Genomic DNA, 19,056 nt, shown 5'->3' with positions numbered 1-19,056 from the left:
ACTCAGGATCTGCTCCTGGGGGGCCCCAGAATATGACAGAGGACGAGAGAGTGCACCTGGTAGGCTGTCGGGGGTCCAGCAGCGTAAGGCACCTGTGGCACCTGGCACAGCAGGTGTGTCCTCAGCCTCGCCTCTTCCTGCCGCCACTCTTTGGTTTAAGGAGCCACTGGTCTCAGACACCCCCTCCCTCCTCTGCATCGAGTTTCGAGTTTCGGGTCTGGCCTTTGTTTTCGAAAACCTTGACTGTGGTGCTCAGGACACTTGCTTCTGTCTGCAGACTCCACTGCTGAGTTCATTTCCTCTCTCCCTTGTCTGCCTGGTTCACTTAACTTTTCTTCGCCTGAGTTTGGAATCTTAAAACAGCCTGTGGTTGTTTTTAAAAAAAAAAAAGTAGGAAAGATGACACAGCACAAAAACTGGGTTTGTGTTGGTGTGTTTATTCCTTGAGTGTGCGTGAAAGAGGCTGCATTTACCTTGTGCTATTTCGGTCCGGAGCTGGAGGCTGGAGGAAATGGGGCAACCGGGGAAAGTCTTGAAAAATGAGTCTCCCATCCTGGGCGTCTCGCCCGCCCACCTTCACGATGCCAGATGCCGGCAGCTGCCCGGCCACGTGGGATTTCCCATCTCAGAGCTCCGTGGTGCTCCCCACAAGGCCTAGTTGTTCTGGGGCGACCCCGGGGACCTTTATGTTTCACCTCCGAGCACTGAAATCCCCAGCGCGGCTCACTTCTCATCGTTTGGTTTCTGTATGGACCCCACCCAGGGTGAACAGAATGCCAGGTCTCCAGGGTTCTGGAAGATTCTGGGGCCCAAACCTTGGGATCTTAAGTAAGGAGGAGCAACAGTTGGGTCCCAAAGTAAATTTGAGATTGACTTTCTTCCCAGCCGCAGCCCCCTGCCTGTCTGCGTCCTGTTGGTTTCTCCTGACAGGTGCAGACCAAGGAGCTGACCTTGACAGGGTGCTGAGGGCATAGAAATGGAGGAGGTGAAGCCCAGGCAGCCGGGCAGCCTCCAGCTGGGGGTTGGCTGGGGGAAGTTTGGCCACCCTGTGATTACCTAGCCAGGACCTGTGGAAGGTGGGGAGCGTGGAGGTGCCTGGGGACGGACCAGTGTGTGTGACCAGGCAGCCTAGTGCCTGTGACCTGGGAGGGGGCTCCCGGTGGGTGCAGGGTGGATGGTGGGCCGAGGCCCAGGGCACTGGAGGCAAATCCATCTCTGGAAGCACCTGAGTCATTAGAAAAAACATTCACTCTTCCTTTTTAATAACACAAACTACAGAGAGCGATATCAGAGCACCTCCTTGGCTGATAGAAACTCCAAAGATACCAGCACATTCATTCAGAGGTCTTCTATTTGAGACCTACTATGTGCTATGTTGTTTGCTAGGTGCTGGGGCTCCGACGGAGGTGAGCAAAGTAGGACTGGTTCTGGCCGATAAGGAGCTTAAAACGTGTTGGGGAAAGAGGAAAACCCAAAGAACCACATGAACACATTTAAACTCTAGCCTGAGTGCTGGAAAGGAGAGGCTGCGAGGATGTATAATGAGGACGTACCCATCAGGGTGTCAGTGGAAGCTTCCCTGAGGAGCTGCAGGATGCCCAGGTACGACAGAGGCGAAATGACAGGGAACAGTCTTCCAGGCAGTGGGAACAGCATGTACCAAGGCCTGGAGTGGGCCAGAGTCTGGTATAGATGGCAGCCTGAAAGGAGGCTGGAGTGGCTGGCCCTGGGGGGCAGGTTGAAGGACAGTGGAGTGAGAGGAGGTGTCGGGGAGGGAGGGGGGCCAGACCACCCAGAGCCTATAGGGAGGGTGAGTAAATGCCCCCATGTGCCCACCTGGAATTAATAGTGGCCTCCTTCCTCTCCCCAGAGTTTCCCAGTTTGGACCGGCAGTTACATCATCTCCCTTATCATGGAACACATTAGTGAATTTTGGCTTTTTTATCCTAAGACCTAATAAAGGGTTTAGGGCAGGGCAGTTAGCTGTTCAGAATCGGGGTTCTGACAGCCTAGCCGGCTGCTGGGGACAGACGGAGTGGGGGAGGAGGAGGGTGGAAGGAAGGCTCTGAGGTTCCTCCAGGTGGCCGCTCTCCCTCCACCCTGGGAGCGTTTGTAAGCTTCCCTGAGCCTCAGTCTCCCACCTGTGCAAGGGGACAACAGCACCTGCCTGCCTCTCAGGTATCGTAGGGTTCGGTGGGCCGTCTCCATGCCAGACCTGTTCTATGATCATTGCGTCTCGAATGAGAGTCAGAACGATGTGGTTGTGAGTGAATCTGCTGCACCCTGGAGCCTTCAGCCTTGAGTCTTCAGCTCTGTGCCGGCATCTCGACTGTCCCATCCCAGTTGATGCATCCTTAGAACAGTCCTCATTGTTACCCCCACATTACAAACAAAAGAACCTGAAGGACAGAGGTTGGCTTGCCCTGGGTCACTCCACAGGGATTTGATTTCGGCTTTCCTAGGACCAAAAGCCTTGTGTCGTCATGCATACATCCCTGACCCCCCAAAGTGTGACCCAAGGGCCACCCTGGCGACTTCATCACAAAGACGATCCTGGGCTCCACTTAGACCTCCTGACTGTTTCCTCCTGCTGGGAGCTGCATCCCATTTTTAGGTCCAGACTTGATCCCTTTCCCCTCCTGCCCCCGTGATCTGCTTTCACACACAAGTTTGAGAACCTCTGCAAGCACACTCCATGGCTGGAGGAGACATTTCTTTGCAGCAGGATTTCTCAGAACCTTTAACGAGCCAATGTGCATTATGAAATCTCTTAAGAAGCAGTGATCACGTGATGCTTCCTGATCTTACTTGAATACAGAGCCTTTGTGATTTTCAGCCGTGTCATTTTACCCCCTTGGACATCTTATTCATGGGAGGCAGGTTTTTTTTTTAATTAATTAATTTATTTATTTTTGCCTGTGTTGGGTCTTTGTTGCTGCGCACGGGTTTTCTCTAGTTGTGGCGAGCGGGGGCTACTCTTCGTTGTGATGCACGGGCTTCTCATTGCGGTGGCTTCTCTTGTCGTGGAGCACGGGCTCTAGGTACCCGGGCATCTGTAGTTGTGCTGTGCGGGCTCAGTAGTTGTGGCGCGTGGGTTCTAGACTGCAGGCTCAGTAGTTGTGGGGCACGGGCTTCGTTGCTCCGCGGCATGTGGCATCTCCCCGGACCAGGGCTCGAACCCGTGTCGCCTGCATTGGCAGGCAGATTCTTAACCACTGCGCCACCAGGGAAGCCCGGGAAGCAGTTCTTGAGACCTTGGTAAACTCCAAATCCTTCCTCTTGCAGACGGACAGATTGAGCCCCAGGCCTTAACGGCTGCTGATTTGCTCCCTGACTCCAGTGACACAGGCCTCTTGGACCCTGGACAGGGGTGTTCTTGACCCTTCTGTGAATGCCCAGGTGGAGGATGGGGAAGGGAAGAGAGGAGGGAGAGACAGACAGACAGACAGGCAGACAGATGGTCCTGGGGCAGGGACGCTGTGGGCTGGTGACTCGGACTCTGGCTGCGGGAGGAGAATATTGTGCTTCTTTGTGTATTTTTCCACCTTTCTCCCCAAATGACTTAATTTTAGTCTTCCTGGATAGGCGCAGCCTTAAAAAAAAAAAAAAGTGTTTAAAAAAAGCCTTGGACCTCTCTGACTTCACCTTCCCGCCCCGGGGACACCAGGGACTGTCTGGGTGACTCGGAAGAAGGTGGGGCATTCCCTGAAGCCCCAGGTGGGGTGGGGGGACCTGGGCTGGGTCCTCCCTGACCCGGGAGCCTCATGACAGCCACACCCCACTTCCTCTGCCGGCTCCTTTGATCTCCTTCCCGGCTTCCCTGCAGGGCTGGTGTTTGCAGGCTGGGCTGTCTCCAGGTGCACAGCGGGCTGCTGGCTTCCCAGCCTGACTCAGCCTTAGCAGTGCCGTGACTGCCCCGCTCCGTGACATCACGTTAGCCTGGGAAAGCTCTGGCTTCTCCATCACTCGCTGCCTTCTGAGGAATGTTCTCGAGGCCCAGAAGCGGTTTGCAACATGCAGGGTTTTAAAATAAAATGTCCAGCCATGCAGTTTCCCAAAGAGCCACAGGGTGAGGGTCAGAGCAGGGGTGAGGGAGAGTTTGCCCAAAGCCAGTTATTTCCACTCCCTGGTTAAAACTCTTGCCAGCCTCTCAGTTCTCCCAGCATCTGAACCTTCCCGTGGCCAGGACACCCTGCAGCTCCGTGCCGCCACACGCCTCTGTGCTCGCCAAGTACCTGCACCCCCTCCACGGTAGCCTCTCTCACGAGGCTTTGCGTATTCTGTTCCCTCTGCTGCAATGCCCTTCCTGCCCTGTTGGCTGCATCGGCCTTGCTCACGCCTCTGGCCTCCCTCAGGAGACACTTCCCTGGACAGCCTCGCCCCCCCAAATCCAGTGCTTTGCTCTGTCTTGGTCACCCAGAGGGCACTTCCCCTCCTCCACTCCATTTAGTCAGGGTTTACTTGCCCTCACTATGGGATGCATTCATGGCCCATGGACCCAGAGCTCCGTCTGTGGCTGCCTTTGTACCTCTGGTTCCCAGCAGAACTCCTGAGACATAGGAGGTGTTCAGAGTGTGTTTCAGGAGGGAAATTCTTAAGTTCTTCTGGCTGTGGCAACAAATTACCGCGAACTTAGTAGCTTAACACAAATTTGTTATCTTTTAGTTCTGGAGGTCAGAAGTCTGAAATGGGTCTCGCTGGGCTAAGAGGGAGATGTCCCCAGGGCTACCTTCCTTCTGCAGGCTCTACGGAGAATCTGTTTCCCTGACTTTTTTTTTTTTTTTTCCGGTACGCGGGCCTCTCACTGCTGTGGCGTCTCCCGTTGCGGAGCACAGGCTCCGGACGCGCAGGCTCAGCGGCCATGGCTCACGGGCCCAGCTGCTCCGCGGCATGTGGGATCTTCCCGGATCGGGGCACGAACCCGTGTCCCCTGCATCGCCAGGCGTACTCTCAACCACTGCGCCACCAGGGAAGCCCTGTTTCCCTGACTTTTCCAGCTTCTAGAGGCACCTGAATCCCTCGGCTGGTGGCCCCCGCCAGCAGTCACATCACTCGGCCCTCTGCTCTGTCCGACATCTCCTTCTCTGACCCTCCCGTCACCTTCTTTCACTTATGAGGACCCTTGTAATTACACGGGGCCCACCTGGATAATCCAGGGTCATCTCCCATCTCAAAAATCCTTGATGTAATCCCTTTTGCCATGTAATCCATGGGTTCTGGGGATTAGATGTGGATGTCTTTGAGGGGGGTATCATTCTGCACACCACGTAATCTCAAGTTCTTTTCCCTTTTTCTAATGGCGTTGGGGGGAACCTTGGCACTGGGCCAGCCGCATTCTCTCTTGGATCCTCTCCACCTCCTCTAACCTCAGGGAGGGATTCTTGGCTGGGGGTACCGATGTGAAGAATGGGGCCATGTGCTTCATGTCACTTCCGGTCGGGGGCCGGCTGGTCACTAGCTGAGGATGCTGTCTTAACTCCCCTGCAGCTCAGTTGTGTCATCTATGAAGTAGGGGCTGTAATTATGTCTACCTGGTTGGAAGAGGAATGGTTAGGTGAGAGAACGTCACTCAAGAGCTTGGCGCACAGTGGGTGCCCAGGATACGGAGCTGGGGTGCTAACGCCCCCTGCCACCAGCGAGGCCTCCTGGAGAGACCTTGGGTGACTCTGAATGTGGCCCTTCCGAACCCCAGCCTGCGTCTGCACCCTGTCGGTGATGGACTGTGTCCGAGGGATCCCGGAGGGAGTCAAGCTGGGTCTCGGCCTCCATCACACTGGCCTAGACTGAGGCCCAGGACTGGGTTCTAATTCCCGTGCAGCCACCAGCGGCCTGTACACCAGACTCTGGTCTTCCGGGCTGAAAATTAAAGCATCTGGAATGGATTTCCAAGGTCCTTTTTGGCTGTGAGGACCCTGCACTGCTGGGCCCCACTGGCAGGTGGAAGGTGGTGTCCTTCCTACAGCGCTATAGGGTCGGGGGGAAGAAGAGTAAACTGGGTCCTGAGACTGGACAGGGACAGTCCCAGGTGACCAGGCAATGTGCACTGGGTGACCCCGTTGGAATCTGTTTCCCATGGGTCCTGCTCCGGCCTGGAAAACCCCAGGGGTCAGAGGAAACCCCAGGCTTCCAATCTCAATCCCGGGGCTGTTTCCCTGGGAGCTGAGTGTATGCAAAGCATTAACAATGTCTCTGAGGCCCTGGTCAGAGCCGGTAGCGCCTTGCATCCTGCGTGGGGCTCTTACTACTCCGGGAGAGGCTCGTGGGCGAAGGCCCTTGAGATCACAGTCTCTAAATAGTCTCTAAGGAGCCAGAGGGCAAAAAAAAAAGGACTTTCCACCTTCCCACGTTGGAGATTTTAAAATACCCACTTTTCCGTTGTGGTTGGACTTTCCAGGGGAAGGTGGGCTGAGATGCTGGCAACTAGGTCAGGTGATGGTGTGGGCTTCCTCCTGCTTCCCCCATGGGTTAGATTTCGGCCGCTCTCATGGTGTCCCTGGGAGGAGTAGCCCGCATGCCCCAGCAGCACTGTGTCCCCAGGCTGGTGGTTAAATATTAATGCCCCTTCTGCCACGGAGTTGGGGTCACTGGCGGTTCACGCGTCGTGGAGAGCAGGGCTTTGGGGGAGGCTGGGTTTCAGGAGGGGTGAAGTCTGCCTTCTGGGTCTCTCCCGGCTGCCTTGTGAGCCTGGAGGAACGGGCAGGACTGTCCCCAGGAAAACATGGAAACAATGTGGACCTCGTACTATCTCACTTCTTTCAGAAATAGATGGTGCTTGCTGACTTGCGACAACATTGATATGTGTGTGTAGAGGCGAGAAACAGCCTCAGGGGGGGTTGTTGCTGCAACTCCAGAGTATATGCATCTAGGCTTTCCACGCATAGGTGTGTTAACCTTAAAGAAATTGTTAGCATCGTGACACCGTCCTCTACATTTTGGGCTTATTCACTCTTTAAAATATAGCTTTATTGGGATCTATTTCACATACCATCCACTTCAATCTTGCAAAGTGTGTTATTCATTGGTTTTTAGTATATTCAGAGCTGTGCTATTTAAGGTTACCCTATTTAATCTTAGATGATATTCACCACCCCAGAGGAAACTCCATACGCATTGGCAGCCAGCCTCCCCTCATTTTTCCCCATCCTCGGCTACTGGCAGCTGCTAATCTCTTCAGGCTCCGTGGATTTGCCTCTTCTGGACGTTTCATTTACATGGAATCCCACAATATGTGGTCCTTTGTGTCTGACTTCTTTCACTTAACACAATGACTTCAAAGTTCACCCATGTCGTAGCATGTGTCAGTGCTTCATTCCTTTTTACTGCCAAATAGTATTCCATGGTATGGGCTTACCATGTTTTGTTTATCTGTTCATCACGTGATGGATATATGAGTTGTTTCCATTTTTTTTTGGCTCTTATGAGTCATGCTGCTACGAACATTCATGTATAGGATTTTCATTTCTCTTGGGTAGTAAAATTATTGGGTCATTTGGTAACTCTATGTTTTACCTCTTAAAAAACTGCCCTTCTGGGCTTCCCTGGTGGCGCAGTGGTTGAGAGTCCACCTGCCTGCCGATGCAGGGGACATGGGTTCGTGCCCCAGTCCGGGAAGATCCCACATGCCGCAGAGCGGCTGGGCCTGTGAGCCATGGCCGCTGAGCCTGCGCGTCTGGAGCCTGTGCTCCGCAACGGGAGAGGCCACAACAGTGAGAGGCCTGCGTACCACAAAAAAAAAACCTGCCGTTCTATTTTCCAAATTCACTGCACCATTTCACGTTCCCACCAGCAGTGTCTGAAGGTTCCAGTCCCTCCACATCCTGGCCAATACTTGCTATTGTCTGTGTTTCTGGTTTTAGCTATCCTGCTGGCTGTGAAGTACTAACTTACTGTAGTTCTGATTTGCATTTCCCTAATGGCTCACCATGTTGACCCTCTGTTCATATGTTCACTGGCCATTTGTATATCTTTAAAGAAATGTCTGTTGGAACTGGCCTTATCCATCTTTGGAATCAATAACATGCTAGCTTTACAATACTGATTCTTACTTTTCCCTCTTCCATTTTCTCGACCAATTTGTATAAGAAGGAATTCTTTTTTAAAAAATTTATTTATTTATGTATATATTTTATTTTTGTCTGTGTTGGGTCTTCATTGCTGCACGCCGGCTTTCTCTAGTTGCGGCGAGCGAGGGCTACCCTTTGATGTGGTGCACGGGCTTCTCACTGCGGTGGCTTCTCTTGTTGTGGAGCACGGGCTCTAGGCGCGCGGGCTTCAGTAGTTGTGGCACACGGGCTCAGTAGTTGTGGCTCGAGGGCTCTAGAGCGCAAGCTCACTAGTTGTGGCACACGGGCTTAGGTGCTCCGTGGCACGTGGGATCTTCCCGGACCAGGGCTCGAACCCGTGTCCCCTGCATTGGCAGGCGGATTCTTAACCACTGCGCCACCAGGAAGTCCAGAAGGAATTATCTCTTGATAATATGGCAAATATACAGTATAAAACCATCTGGGTGTGGGGAAAGGCCTTTTATTTCAATTTGTTAGTGCATGTTGGGTGACTCAAATTTTCTATTTCCTTTTTTTTTTTTAACCAATCTTAGCATATTGTATTTTTCCAGAAATTTGCATACTACACATCCTGTTTTATGACACCTTTTTACTTAATACCGTGTTTCCCTCTTGTCAAGAAGTATGGGTTTATATGGTCCTTTGACGCAGCTGTGTAGCGCTTGGATACACCCTCTGTTTTTACCCGTCCCTCTCAGTAGATGGTTCGTTTTCAGTTTTTCTGTTCTAAACAGTGTGACTGTTGTTTGGGTTCTATCTCCGTGGTGAACAAACCACCTACAACACAGTGGCTAAAACAACAATCATTTAATTGCTCAGGAATTTGGGCAGGGCTCAGCTGGGCAGTTTTTCTACTCTTGGTAGCGTCTGCTGTAGTCCCTGGTGAAGCTGAGAGCTTGGCTGGGGCTGGAACACCCTGGACGGCATGTCTGCTGAGGGCTGGCTTGGCTTTTCTCTCTCTCCCCTTATAGACCCCCCTCCTCCGCAGCCTCTGCCCCTTCCCCTTCCATGTCATCTCTCCCGCAAAGGAGTCAGAGTTGCCAGTGCAGTGGGCTGCAGAAGCAGAGCTGCTAAGCCTCTTCCGTCTTCCTCCTGGACATGGCAGGGCCTCCCTGCCACTGAGTCCACGGCAAGTCAGGTGGTCAGCGCAGACGTCAGAGGTGGAGCAGACCTCCCCGATTTATGAGAGAGCTGCATGTGGGGAGGGAGGGGAGGAACCGTTGACGGCCGTATTTGCAGAAAATCTCCCGACTGCGAACACCCGGAGACCCTTGTCTGATGAGCGCTGGCGTCCAAGGCGAACATTGTTTGAGTGGATATGTGGTCTGTTGTTCCATGGATCTTGGGCAGTCATGTAATGACTGGGACCAAGATAGATAAAGCTCCCATCCCAGAATTTCCTACTGTCCAACAGGGAGTGTACCCCAGCACTTACATGACTTGTAGTAATTACGGCGTTGCTCCAGGAGCCTTGGGATAGGCTAGTCTTCAGTCGGCTTCCCCAGCTGCTGAAGAAGGGGGCGTTCTCTCCATTTTACAGAGGAGGAAAGGGAGGCTCTGGAATGAGCTAGCTTGCCCTACTTGCCTTCTCTTTTCCCTGCTCCCTGGACGTCATCCCCCCTCTAGTATTTTCTCTACTCCACACAATGTTGTGACAATAACACGCATCATGCAGCATTGAACAACCTCCTGGGTCTCTTGTACCTTGGCCAGAGGGTGAGTTAAGGAGGTGATGGGGCTTAAGTACCAAGTTCTCAGGTCACGCTTCCGGCGCTGTATCCTGGTTCTGTCAGGATGTTTATCGATGTGGGCAGTGGGCTTCCCCTCTCTGAACCTCACTTCCCTCATCTATAAAATGGGAACAATAACCTGACTGTTGGAGATCAGGGAGCTGGTGCGTGGAAAGTACCTAGATTCTTAGCAGTGGGAAAGGGGAAGGAGTGCATTTAGGTTCCCCGGGGCTCCCACCCTGAGCCGTTCTGCCTCTGCTGTCACCTGGGCTCGTCAGGGAGGCCAGTATGTTCATGGTAAATAAAAACATCACAAAGGGCTTGTTGGTTCCTCCCAGTTGTAAGAACCATTGTGTTCGAATAAGATGCTGGAGGTGGCAGTGAGGCATTCCCACTTTCCCAGCAGTCCGGACGCAGCTGCTGGGTAATTGCTCCCTTGTCCCGTTCACGCGGCCAACCTGGGGCTGGGCTTTCTGTCTCGAAGCAGAGTCTGTGTTAGCATCTCACTCCTCCCGCCTCGACAGGGCTTTCCTGTCCCGATGCCTTCCACGAAGGTTTGGCTCTTCCCAGCAAGCCCGGAACGAACTGCGAACTAGGGCTCAGGAGAGGGAGTCCGCACACGCACACATGTTGATTCACGATGAGTCAACGCTCGCCTGTAACATCTGGCCCTCGGTGTCCTGGCTGTAATAAGAGAACGTGTAGTACCGTTTGGCAAGGCGTTCACTGTTCAAAGGCCCAATTCCATTCCCTGTCCATCAGGGCCTATCCAGATATCTGGTCACATCTTCTGGCAAATAATTTTCCAGCGAAGTTGCCACCCAGGTCTGTGACTTGTGCTGTGCTGTAGAGGCTTCCTACCGGGGCCCTGGGAGCCTGAGCGAGTGAGGGAGTTGTTTGGATTCGGAGTGGTGCTTCTTCTCTCATCTGTTAATTATCTAGAGCAGCGAACTGGTTCGTCGACAGTCTTGGTATCTCCATAGCCAGGAAAGCCATCAAGGCAGATTGGAGATGAAGACAGTGGAAATTCTTGTTTGGAAGTTTAAAATCTGTGTGGACGTCCCCCCAAGTCAGTTCTGAAACTGCCTCTGAAAAGGCACTGGGAAGAAGTAGAAGTAAACGGGTCATGAAAGATTGTCTCGTTATTTTAATTCAGTTTGGCCATGAAAGTGAGTGTCCTCAAAATATTCGGTGGCTCTAAAAAGACGTCCTTGCCCCTCTGATGTCTCTGTATTACAGAGGCAGCAAGTGTCCTGCAGTCACAAGGGACTGCGGTTTGGCTGGTCAAGAGACCATGCACTGTCTTGTAGTGCGGCTCCGTTCTGCCGGCCGTACGATCAGAAGTCGTATCTCATTCACACGTGTGGCATAATATAATTCAGCATTTTCTGAATTGGGCTCCGGCGATTACTGAGTATCACTTAAAAAGTGGGATTTTGGGGGGCGTGAGGTGGGGATAACCCCTGTTTCCATCTTGTGGTCCCGGTCACCGTGGAGTCCTCAGCCCTCCCGTGGCCAAGGGCGGGGCAGGGACTTGACGAGGCCAACTAGATCCTCTGCCCTCAGACGTTTGGATGGAGAGAGTCAAAGAGGGAAATACAGCTCAAATTCATTCCCTCACTCCCCAAAACTGTGCCTTGATGAGACAGCCCTGCACCCTCACACCTGTCTTGGCTCCTGTCTGCTTCTGAGCCTGCTTCTCCAACCTGTGTAGACTTCTCTGAGTGACCTGTTAATCTCCCGGTGCATTTCCACTGGGTTCCGAGTGAAAGTACATTTGAGACACTGGGTAACATTACCAGTTTGTTTTCTGCATGCATGCCTTCTCTGAGTCTCATACATTTTAATATGCTTGGTAAGTGTCTAATGTGTTATGATGCAACAGAGACATCACCAACTTGGAGGTCTGCAGACCACACAGGAAAGATGAAGAGGGTGGTCAGCCCTAGTTTTTAGGAGAGAGAGCGGGGGATGGGGTCAATAGGGAGATCGTGCCTCATCTCAAGGAGCGGGTATCTGCCGCTCGCTTCGGCCGAGGGCTTAGTGAGTTATATACAATGGGTTTAATTCGCCAAAGGCTCTGAAATGATGACAGCTACACTTGAGCAAAGGCAGCGTCCAGAAGACCTTCTCTTCTTGTACGGTTGCAAGCCTCCCAGGGGGCCCGGTGGGCTTCCAGTCCTGCCTCAGCTGTGTGCTAGCAGCGTAACCCTGCGCTAGCATCTTTGCCTTTCTGAGCCTCAGTTCTGGGACCCACACAGTGGTACAGTTAATATTACCCACCTCAGAGAGTCATTGTAGGAACTCAGTGACATGATCTGGGCAGGCAGTGCAACCCAGGGCTTGGCAGGTGGTAAGTGCTCAATCAGTAGTTGATACATCTGATAAGGTGTGAGCAGAGAAAATTCACCTTAATTCCCAGGAAAATTAGATCCCTCCAGGTACGATAGAAACTGTCAGTACCCTGGGGCAGGAGCTGGTTGGGTGCTGTTCATCATTGTACCCACAGCCTGGTACAGTGTAGGAGCTCAGGTATCCTAACTGACTATCGAAGGACTCAGAATATTTAAACTTTGAATCCTTATAATTAAAAGTGCAAAAGAGACATTAAGATATCTTACATACTAGAATTCTACTACCTAGGAATGTAAAAATCCATCCATCCATCCTTCTGTCCATCCATCCATCTATCCATCCATCTTCCATCTATCCATCCATCCATCCATCCATCCATCCATCTCTCCATCCATCCATCCATCCATCCATCCTCCATCCACTACAAGGTCAATTGTGGTTTTACCCATTTTGCTACTACAAATCTGAGGAAGAGAGAATTAAAGGACTCCCTCTATTAATGATGTCAGTCTGCATGGGGGGGTCCACCTCCTAACACGTGGTGGGCTCATGAAGAAGTTGCACAGTGTGGAAATGAGGAGCGTTTGCACTGGTGCTCAGCTGCCTGGGCTCCAACCCCCAGGCTAGCAACTTCCCGGCTAAATGACCTTGGGCATGTCATGGTTTTACCATGGATTCATCGGAGATGATAGTACTCCCGCAACTTAGGGTTGTGAGAACTGAATGAGAATGTGCGTACCACACTGGGGACAGCGCCTGGCAAGTGGTGAATAAGCCAACGAAAGGGCACTTCTGTTTCCTGAAACTTCCGGCATCACAGAGGCTGTGTAATTGCTGCCTTCCTGTGCTCTGTCTCACTGGCATCCCCCCTAATGAATCTGAAGGGCGCATCTGTCTCGTAGCGGTGCGTCTGTCTCCTGCACGTATCTCTTTACACCTCTTCTGCACTCTGTCTCCCCACCACGGCTGCTACCTGGGGGTCTCCATGGCTGGATCTTGGTCTGATGAACCCACTTTGGGGGGACTGGCAGACCTCCTGCCAGCTCCCCTGCCTCACAAGGTCCTCCTGTCCATCAGTGGCTGGCTGGCTGACGGGGGGCGGGGACCGAACCATGACCTGCTGACCCGGAGCCTGTGTCTCTCTCCTCTCTTGCAGGGAGTCAGACCTGTTTCTGCTCGACAGCCGCACCCTCTGGGCCTCGGAGGAGGGCTGGCTGGTGTTCGACATCACGGCCACCAGCAACCACTGGGTGGTCAACCCACGGCACAACCTGGGCCTGCAGCTCTCGGTGGAGACTCTGGATGGTAAGTGCCCGCCAGCACCCCAGCTCGTGCCGGTGCGGCCCGCAGCCGTGGACTCGAGGAGGACCTCGGCAGTCCACGTGCTCGTCTCCATCGGGACCAGGCTTCCCCTGCCCCTCCGCCATCAGTATTTACTGCCCAGCGTTCCGATCCACAGTGAAAGCAGTCCCTGCCTCTCTTGTATAAGATGGTTACACAGTTGGCCAGAGCTGGGTTGGGTGAGGCCTCGTGGCTCACAGCAGCGTGGGTGGCCTCCCCCTATTCGAAATGCAGACTCTCTGGCCCGTCCCAGGCCCGCGGCGTCAGAACCTGCGCTTTAGCTGAGCCTCCGGTGATGCCCGAACATAGAACGTGCTGATGCAGGCTCCTCAAACTCAGGTGTCCTGGGCGTTGTTGGATGTTTAACAGTATCCCTGGCCTCTACCCACTAGATACATAGATAGCCTCTTCCACTTGTGACACCCAAAAAACGTCTCCAGACGTTGCCAAGTGTCCCATGCGGGCACAGTTGCCCCAGTTAAGGACCACCGCACTGATACGAGGCATTACCGTCTTCCAAGAGATTGAACGCGGTGCTGAGTCCCAGATACTTGGAGAATGCGCTGTCCGCCCGCCCTCCCCCAGCCCCTCCCCCGCCCCCCACGCCCATCTTTTCTGAGAAGGGCAGACAGGAGAGCACGTGCGGGACTAGGGTCGGGCCCGGCTGTGCCGATTTCTCCTTCCCCAAAGCGTATTTCTTATTAAGTGGGGATGCCTTTAGGGTGTGGGTAACTTCTTCCTTACACCAGTTTACAGAAGAATTATTTTAGAATAGGTAATACATGTGCCTGGCTCAAAATTCAAAAGTTACAGCCGTGTGCAATAGTGAGTAGTTTCCCTCTGACCTCCTTCCTCCAGCTGCTGAGTTCCACCTCCCAGCGGCAGCTATCTCCATGTTATTGGTGTCTTTCTGATCAGAGATGCCTTCTGGGTATCTAAGCAATTACATATAGATTCTGCTGTCCTTTTTTTTTTCCTCCCACAAATACTATCATAGTATATACAGTGTTCTTCACTTTGCTTTCTTCACCGGACAACGTATCTTGGAGGTTGGTCTTTTTTCCACTGTTAAAGAACTTCCTTAGTCTTTAGAGACTGTTGTGTTTTTGTATACATGTGGAGTGGATGCAGCTCTGCCGCTCACCCGCTGTGTGACTTTTTGGACAACTTCGCTAACGTCCCAGAGCCTGCACTCCTCGCCTCCAACCCTTGGGTAATAAGAGAGCCTGGGCTATTGGGTTGTTCTGAGAATGAGTGAGTTGATACAGGAAGAGTTTTAAAAATAATGCCCTAAGGTACAAAGGAATTCCCTGGGACTCTTGTGAAAGTGCAGATTCTGTTTCAGCAGGTCTGGGGCGGATGGGAGGCTGTGGTCCAAACAGCCCCCAAGTGATGCAGAAGCTGCTGGTCCCTGGACAGTGCCTTAAGTAGTGAGGGCTGAGAACAGGACCCGGCTCATAATACACATGCCCTAAATGAGAGGAGGAGTTGTCGTCGTCGTTTTTGTTGTTTTACTACCACCAAGAGTAACTCATCCAGTCCACCCGGGATGGACGTCTAGGGTTTTTCCATCTTCCGCTCCTATAAACAGGGCTGCAGCGGAGAACCTCAGCGCACGTGTCCTTGGACACTTGAGTAGGTGTAGGTCTAGGAACAATTCCTGAAAGTGGCATGTCTGTCGTTTTTTTTTTTTTTTTTTTTTAATATTTTATTTATTTGTTTAGGCGGCACACAGGATCTTTTAGTTGCGGCACACAGGCTCTTCGTTATGGCACGTGTGTGGGATCTAATTCCCCGACCAGGGATCGAACCCGGGCCCCCTGCTTTGGGAGCGCGGAGTCTTACCCACTGGACCCCCAGGGAAGTCCCTGTTTGTAGTTTTGATCGGTATTGCCAATTTACCCTCCGGAGAGGTCTTTCCATTTGCGCCCCCACCAGCAATGCACGCGGGCACCCGTGTCCCCTTCTTTGTCGGGACAGCCTCTCAAATGTACCTGTCTTTGCTAATCCGATAGATGATGCGTGGGATCTTGTAGTTTTGCTTTGCTTTTCTCTCCTCTGTGCGAGGCTGAGCCCTTTCTCGAATACGCCGTTTGCAGTTTCCTCCCTGGGAACCTCTGTCTCCTCTGCCCATTGCTCGCATAGGGTGTCGGTCTTTTTCTGCTTTATATTTTAGGGACATTTTGCCCTTTGTGATTTGAGCTGCAGATGTTGTTCCAGCTTTTAGTTCTTCTTTTTACTGTGGTTAATGCTGGGGTTTGGCCAAGTGGATTTGGAAAATGTAAATAAATTTTATAATTTCTTCCCCAGAATTATCCGCCTAAGGTCACATGCTGTGTGGGAGGGCGCCACAGAGTTTAGGACCACACTTGTCTTCTCTCCAGTCTTCTTTCTACTGATGGTCTCCCCCAGGCTCCCCAGCCCCCCAGACCTTCCCCTTTTCATGCCCCTGACACTTTATAGTGAGGTCCTAGAAGATGCTGGAGTTTCCCATTGCTCTATACTGGGTTGGCAAACTATGCACGGTGGACCAAATTCAGCCTCCAGACTGTTTTTGGGTGCCTGTGAGCTAAGGATAGTTTTCAAAATTTTAAATGGCTAAGAAAAATTTTAAAAAGAAGAATATTTTGTGACACATGGAATTATAGGAAATTCACATTTTGGTGTCCATAAATAAAGTTGTGTTAGTACACAGTCACACTTGCTTGTTTACGTATCACCTGGTCCTGCTTTTGTGCTGCAGCAGCGGAGTTGAGCAGTTGTAACAGAGCCGCTATGGCCCACAAAGCTGAAAATATTATTTTTAGAAATACTATTTACAGAAGGAGTTTGCAGCCCCTGCTGTATACCAGAATTTCTCAAACTGTGTTCCGTGAAGAGTCATGATCAGTTAAGTGCAAGAAATGCTAGGTTGGATAAACTAAACGGGCTTCACTGCAGGACTTATCAGAGCCTTTATTTTGCTGATGTCCATTGTCAATCTCCTGATAGGGTATACGGCATAGAAGAATTCCAAACTTATTTGGCGATAGAATCATTCAACTCTTGCTTGTCCTTAAAAGCCCCTGTGGAACACAGTGGAGATGAGGCACAAATGAGGCTAAGGGAGACTTGATTGACCTTTTCAGAGTGACCATTTCCCTGAACTTGTGGGTGTTGGCTTGGCCTGCCAACTTGATCCAACGGGTCACGTGCTCCTTTATCCTGCCTGCCCTTCTGGCTCAGCGTGGCAACAGGTTTGGTTTTTCTCTTAAGTGACACTCAACCCAGGCCTGCCATCCCCTTTCTCCCCCACAGTCAGGGCCTTTGTCCCCCTTTTGCCTCTAGCGTCTGCTCCCCCCCAACCTGTGGCTGAGGCTCAGTGTTTATTGACGTGGCACAGCCTCATGGTTACATGGGCTTGGGCTCAGGAGCTGGCCAGACTCCCCAGGTTCAAGTCCCAGCTCTGCTGTTTCTAGCCACATGACGCAGGGTGAGTCACTTAATGTCCCTCATCTGGAAAATGGGGTTAATAATAGTTTCCACCTCCCAGGGTGGTTGCAAAGGATTAGATGAGCTCATGCAAGTGAAGAGCTTAATTGCTTAACATGTGGTAGCTGCTAAGCACAAAGTAAGTGCTTTCTGCCATTGTCTCATGTGATCCTCACCATTACCAGCGGGGTAGGTGCTATCATTAACATCCCCGAGGGACAGGTGACGAAACTGGGGCCCCTGAGAGGTGCTGAGGCCTGGGGACCCCTCTCCATCCAGGGGAGCGTAGCCTAGTGGCCGCAGGATGCTGCCTAGAGCCAGGGTAAGGCTTAGACGCCATGCCCCAGACTTGATGCCCCATCTCCTCCCCTCCTAAATGGGGCCGTGGGGGCTGGGCATGGATGCTGCCGCCCTGAGACCCGGCCTGTCCAGGTGCTGTGCACGCCGACACAGCAAGTTTAGGCTGGCTGCCTGGGTCAGGGAAGGACCACCCACCCAGACCGTCAGGGAGGAGGAAAGTATTCAATGGCCAACTGAGGGTATGAGTTTTTGCATCTTTGGGGGGATGAGATAAGAAGCAAGTGAGCCCAGCATTTCTGAGACCACAGGCTCCTGGCTGGGAACTCGTTTCCCTCCATGGTGTTTCTCCCACGTGTTGTCCATCACAGCCCCCCTGGGTGGCACGTTGAGCATACAGATTCCCGGGCTCCGCCCCCAGACCCACTGATGGCGATTCCCCAGGGATGGGCCCAAGAATCTGCCTTTTCTCACAGGCTCCTTCTAACTTGGGGTCTGGCCCAGTGATAACACCCCGCCCCATGTTTTGGGGTACCCTGTTTATAAGATGGTGCCTGGGCTGGCCAACTCCATTCAGCTCTAAACCTGGGTCAGAACCTTTTCACGTTGGATGCCCACACAGGTGAAAGACCAGCAGGGCCTGCTGGGGAGTCTGTGGATTCTGGGGTGCATTTGATGGGCAGGCTGAGGCACACACACTGTGTGCCAGCCCTGTGTTGCCTGTAGGGGCAGCCTGGCCCCTGCTCTGGGACCACCTACTAGCATTAACATAAACTCCGACAGCACCTGGAGAAGACGGGGTTTCAGGGCGTGGCACCCGTGCCCAGCTCCCAGTGCCCCATCTGGGAGGGGAGGAGATGGGGCACTGAGTCGGGGTACAGCATCTTGCAGCCACTGGGCACCTGCCAGAATATGCAGTCAGGTCACCTCCGGGCCTCAGTTTCCCCACCCATACAATGGGCGTGTTGATGATAGTAATTCGGACCAGCTTGCTTAGTGAGGCACAGACGTCACAGACCCTCTCTCCTGATGTTTGGTGGGGCGTGAGGTGAGCCCCGGCTCACCGGGTCTCCACACGCTGCCTGAGACCACCCAGGAAGCGCGTGTCTGTTCTGTTCCCTCTTCCTCCAGCTGCGGCCCTCCTGTTGGTCGCCCCTTAGAGCGGAGCGGAGCGGCACAGCTGAGGCCTCCGCCAGCCGGCAAGCCTGTGTGGGGAGAAGCCCATAAACTCCCCGGGCACCTGGGGCTCGTCAGGAGCCCAGTAGGGAGCCTCATCTCATCTCCGAGGACAGGACGCCGCGGGAAGGAGGGCTGGCGTCTGCTGTCTTTCCTTGTACAGAGGACAAGAGGAGAGGCAGCCCCTCCACCTCCCAAGCCACACAGACTGCGCCCCCCTGAACCCCCAGGGCAGTGGGAGAGGGGAGAAGAGGCACCCTGAACAGAGGGGACCTGACACCAGTGTGGAGGGCTTGCCAGCTGGCAAGGGGGCTGTGTAGGCGGCGCTGGTGAGAGCTGCGCCCTCGCTGCCGGCCAGGCCCCGTGCTCAGTTCCGGTCCGGGACCAGAGTGGGGACATTCTGGCGGCTCCTGCACCGACTCCAGCGCCCAATGGCCTGACGCTCCACGGGGCGGCCTCGTGTGATCTGGGACGGCTGGTCCAGCCTCCTGATGCCTTGTCCCTTCATCTGTTCCTCGGGCATAATTATGGCTGGGAGGAAGAAAAGAGTGAATTCATGTAAAAGTGCTGAGCCCTGGGCCGGCACCCTGTCCATGCTCGTGAGTGTTAGATATTATTATTGC

At 52.9% G+C, this 19,056-nt stretch overlaps 1 protein-coding gene across 3 annotated transcripts in view; it reads left to right on the top strand.

Annotated features, from left to right (window-relative positions):
- BMP7 (bone morphogenetic protein 7) overlaps positions 1-19,056 on the top strand; it is a 93,509-nt gene that overhangs the window by 46,971 nt on the left and 27,482 nt on the right. For all 3 annotated transcript variants that reach the window (XM_089897099.1, XM_022597495.2, XM_089897100.1), the window contains exon 3: positions 13,305-13,453. In XM_089897099.1, coding sequence (XP_089753225.1) covers positions 13,305-13,453 — 149 coding nt within the window. The remainder of the gene's footprint in view (positions 1-13,304; positions 13,454-19,056) is intronic.

Source organism: Delphinapterus leucas, chromosome 15 (assembly GCF_059928025.1).
Source record: "Delphinapterus leucas isolate spDelLeu-1000000601 "Yukka" chromosome 15, BTC_Dleu_Yukka2, whole genome shotgun sequence".
Taxonomy (NCBI): Eukaryota; Metazoa; Chordata; class Mammalia; order Artiodactyla; family Monodontidae; genus Delphinapterus; species Delphinapterus leucas.
Note: the sequence above shows the minus strand (reverse complement) of the source record. Positions and strands in the feature narration are given on the sequence as shown.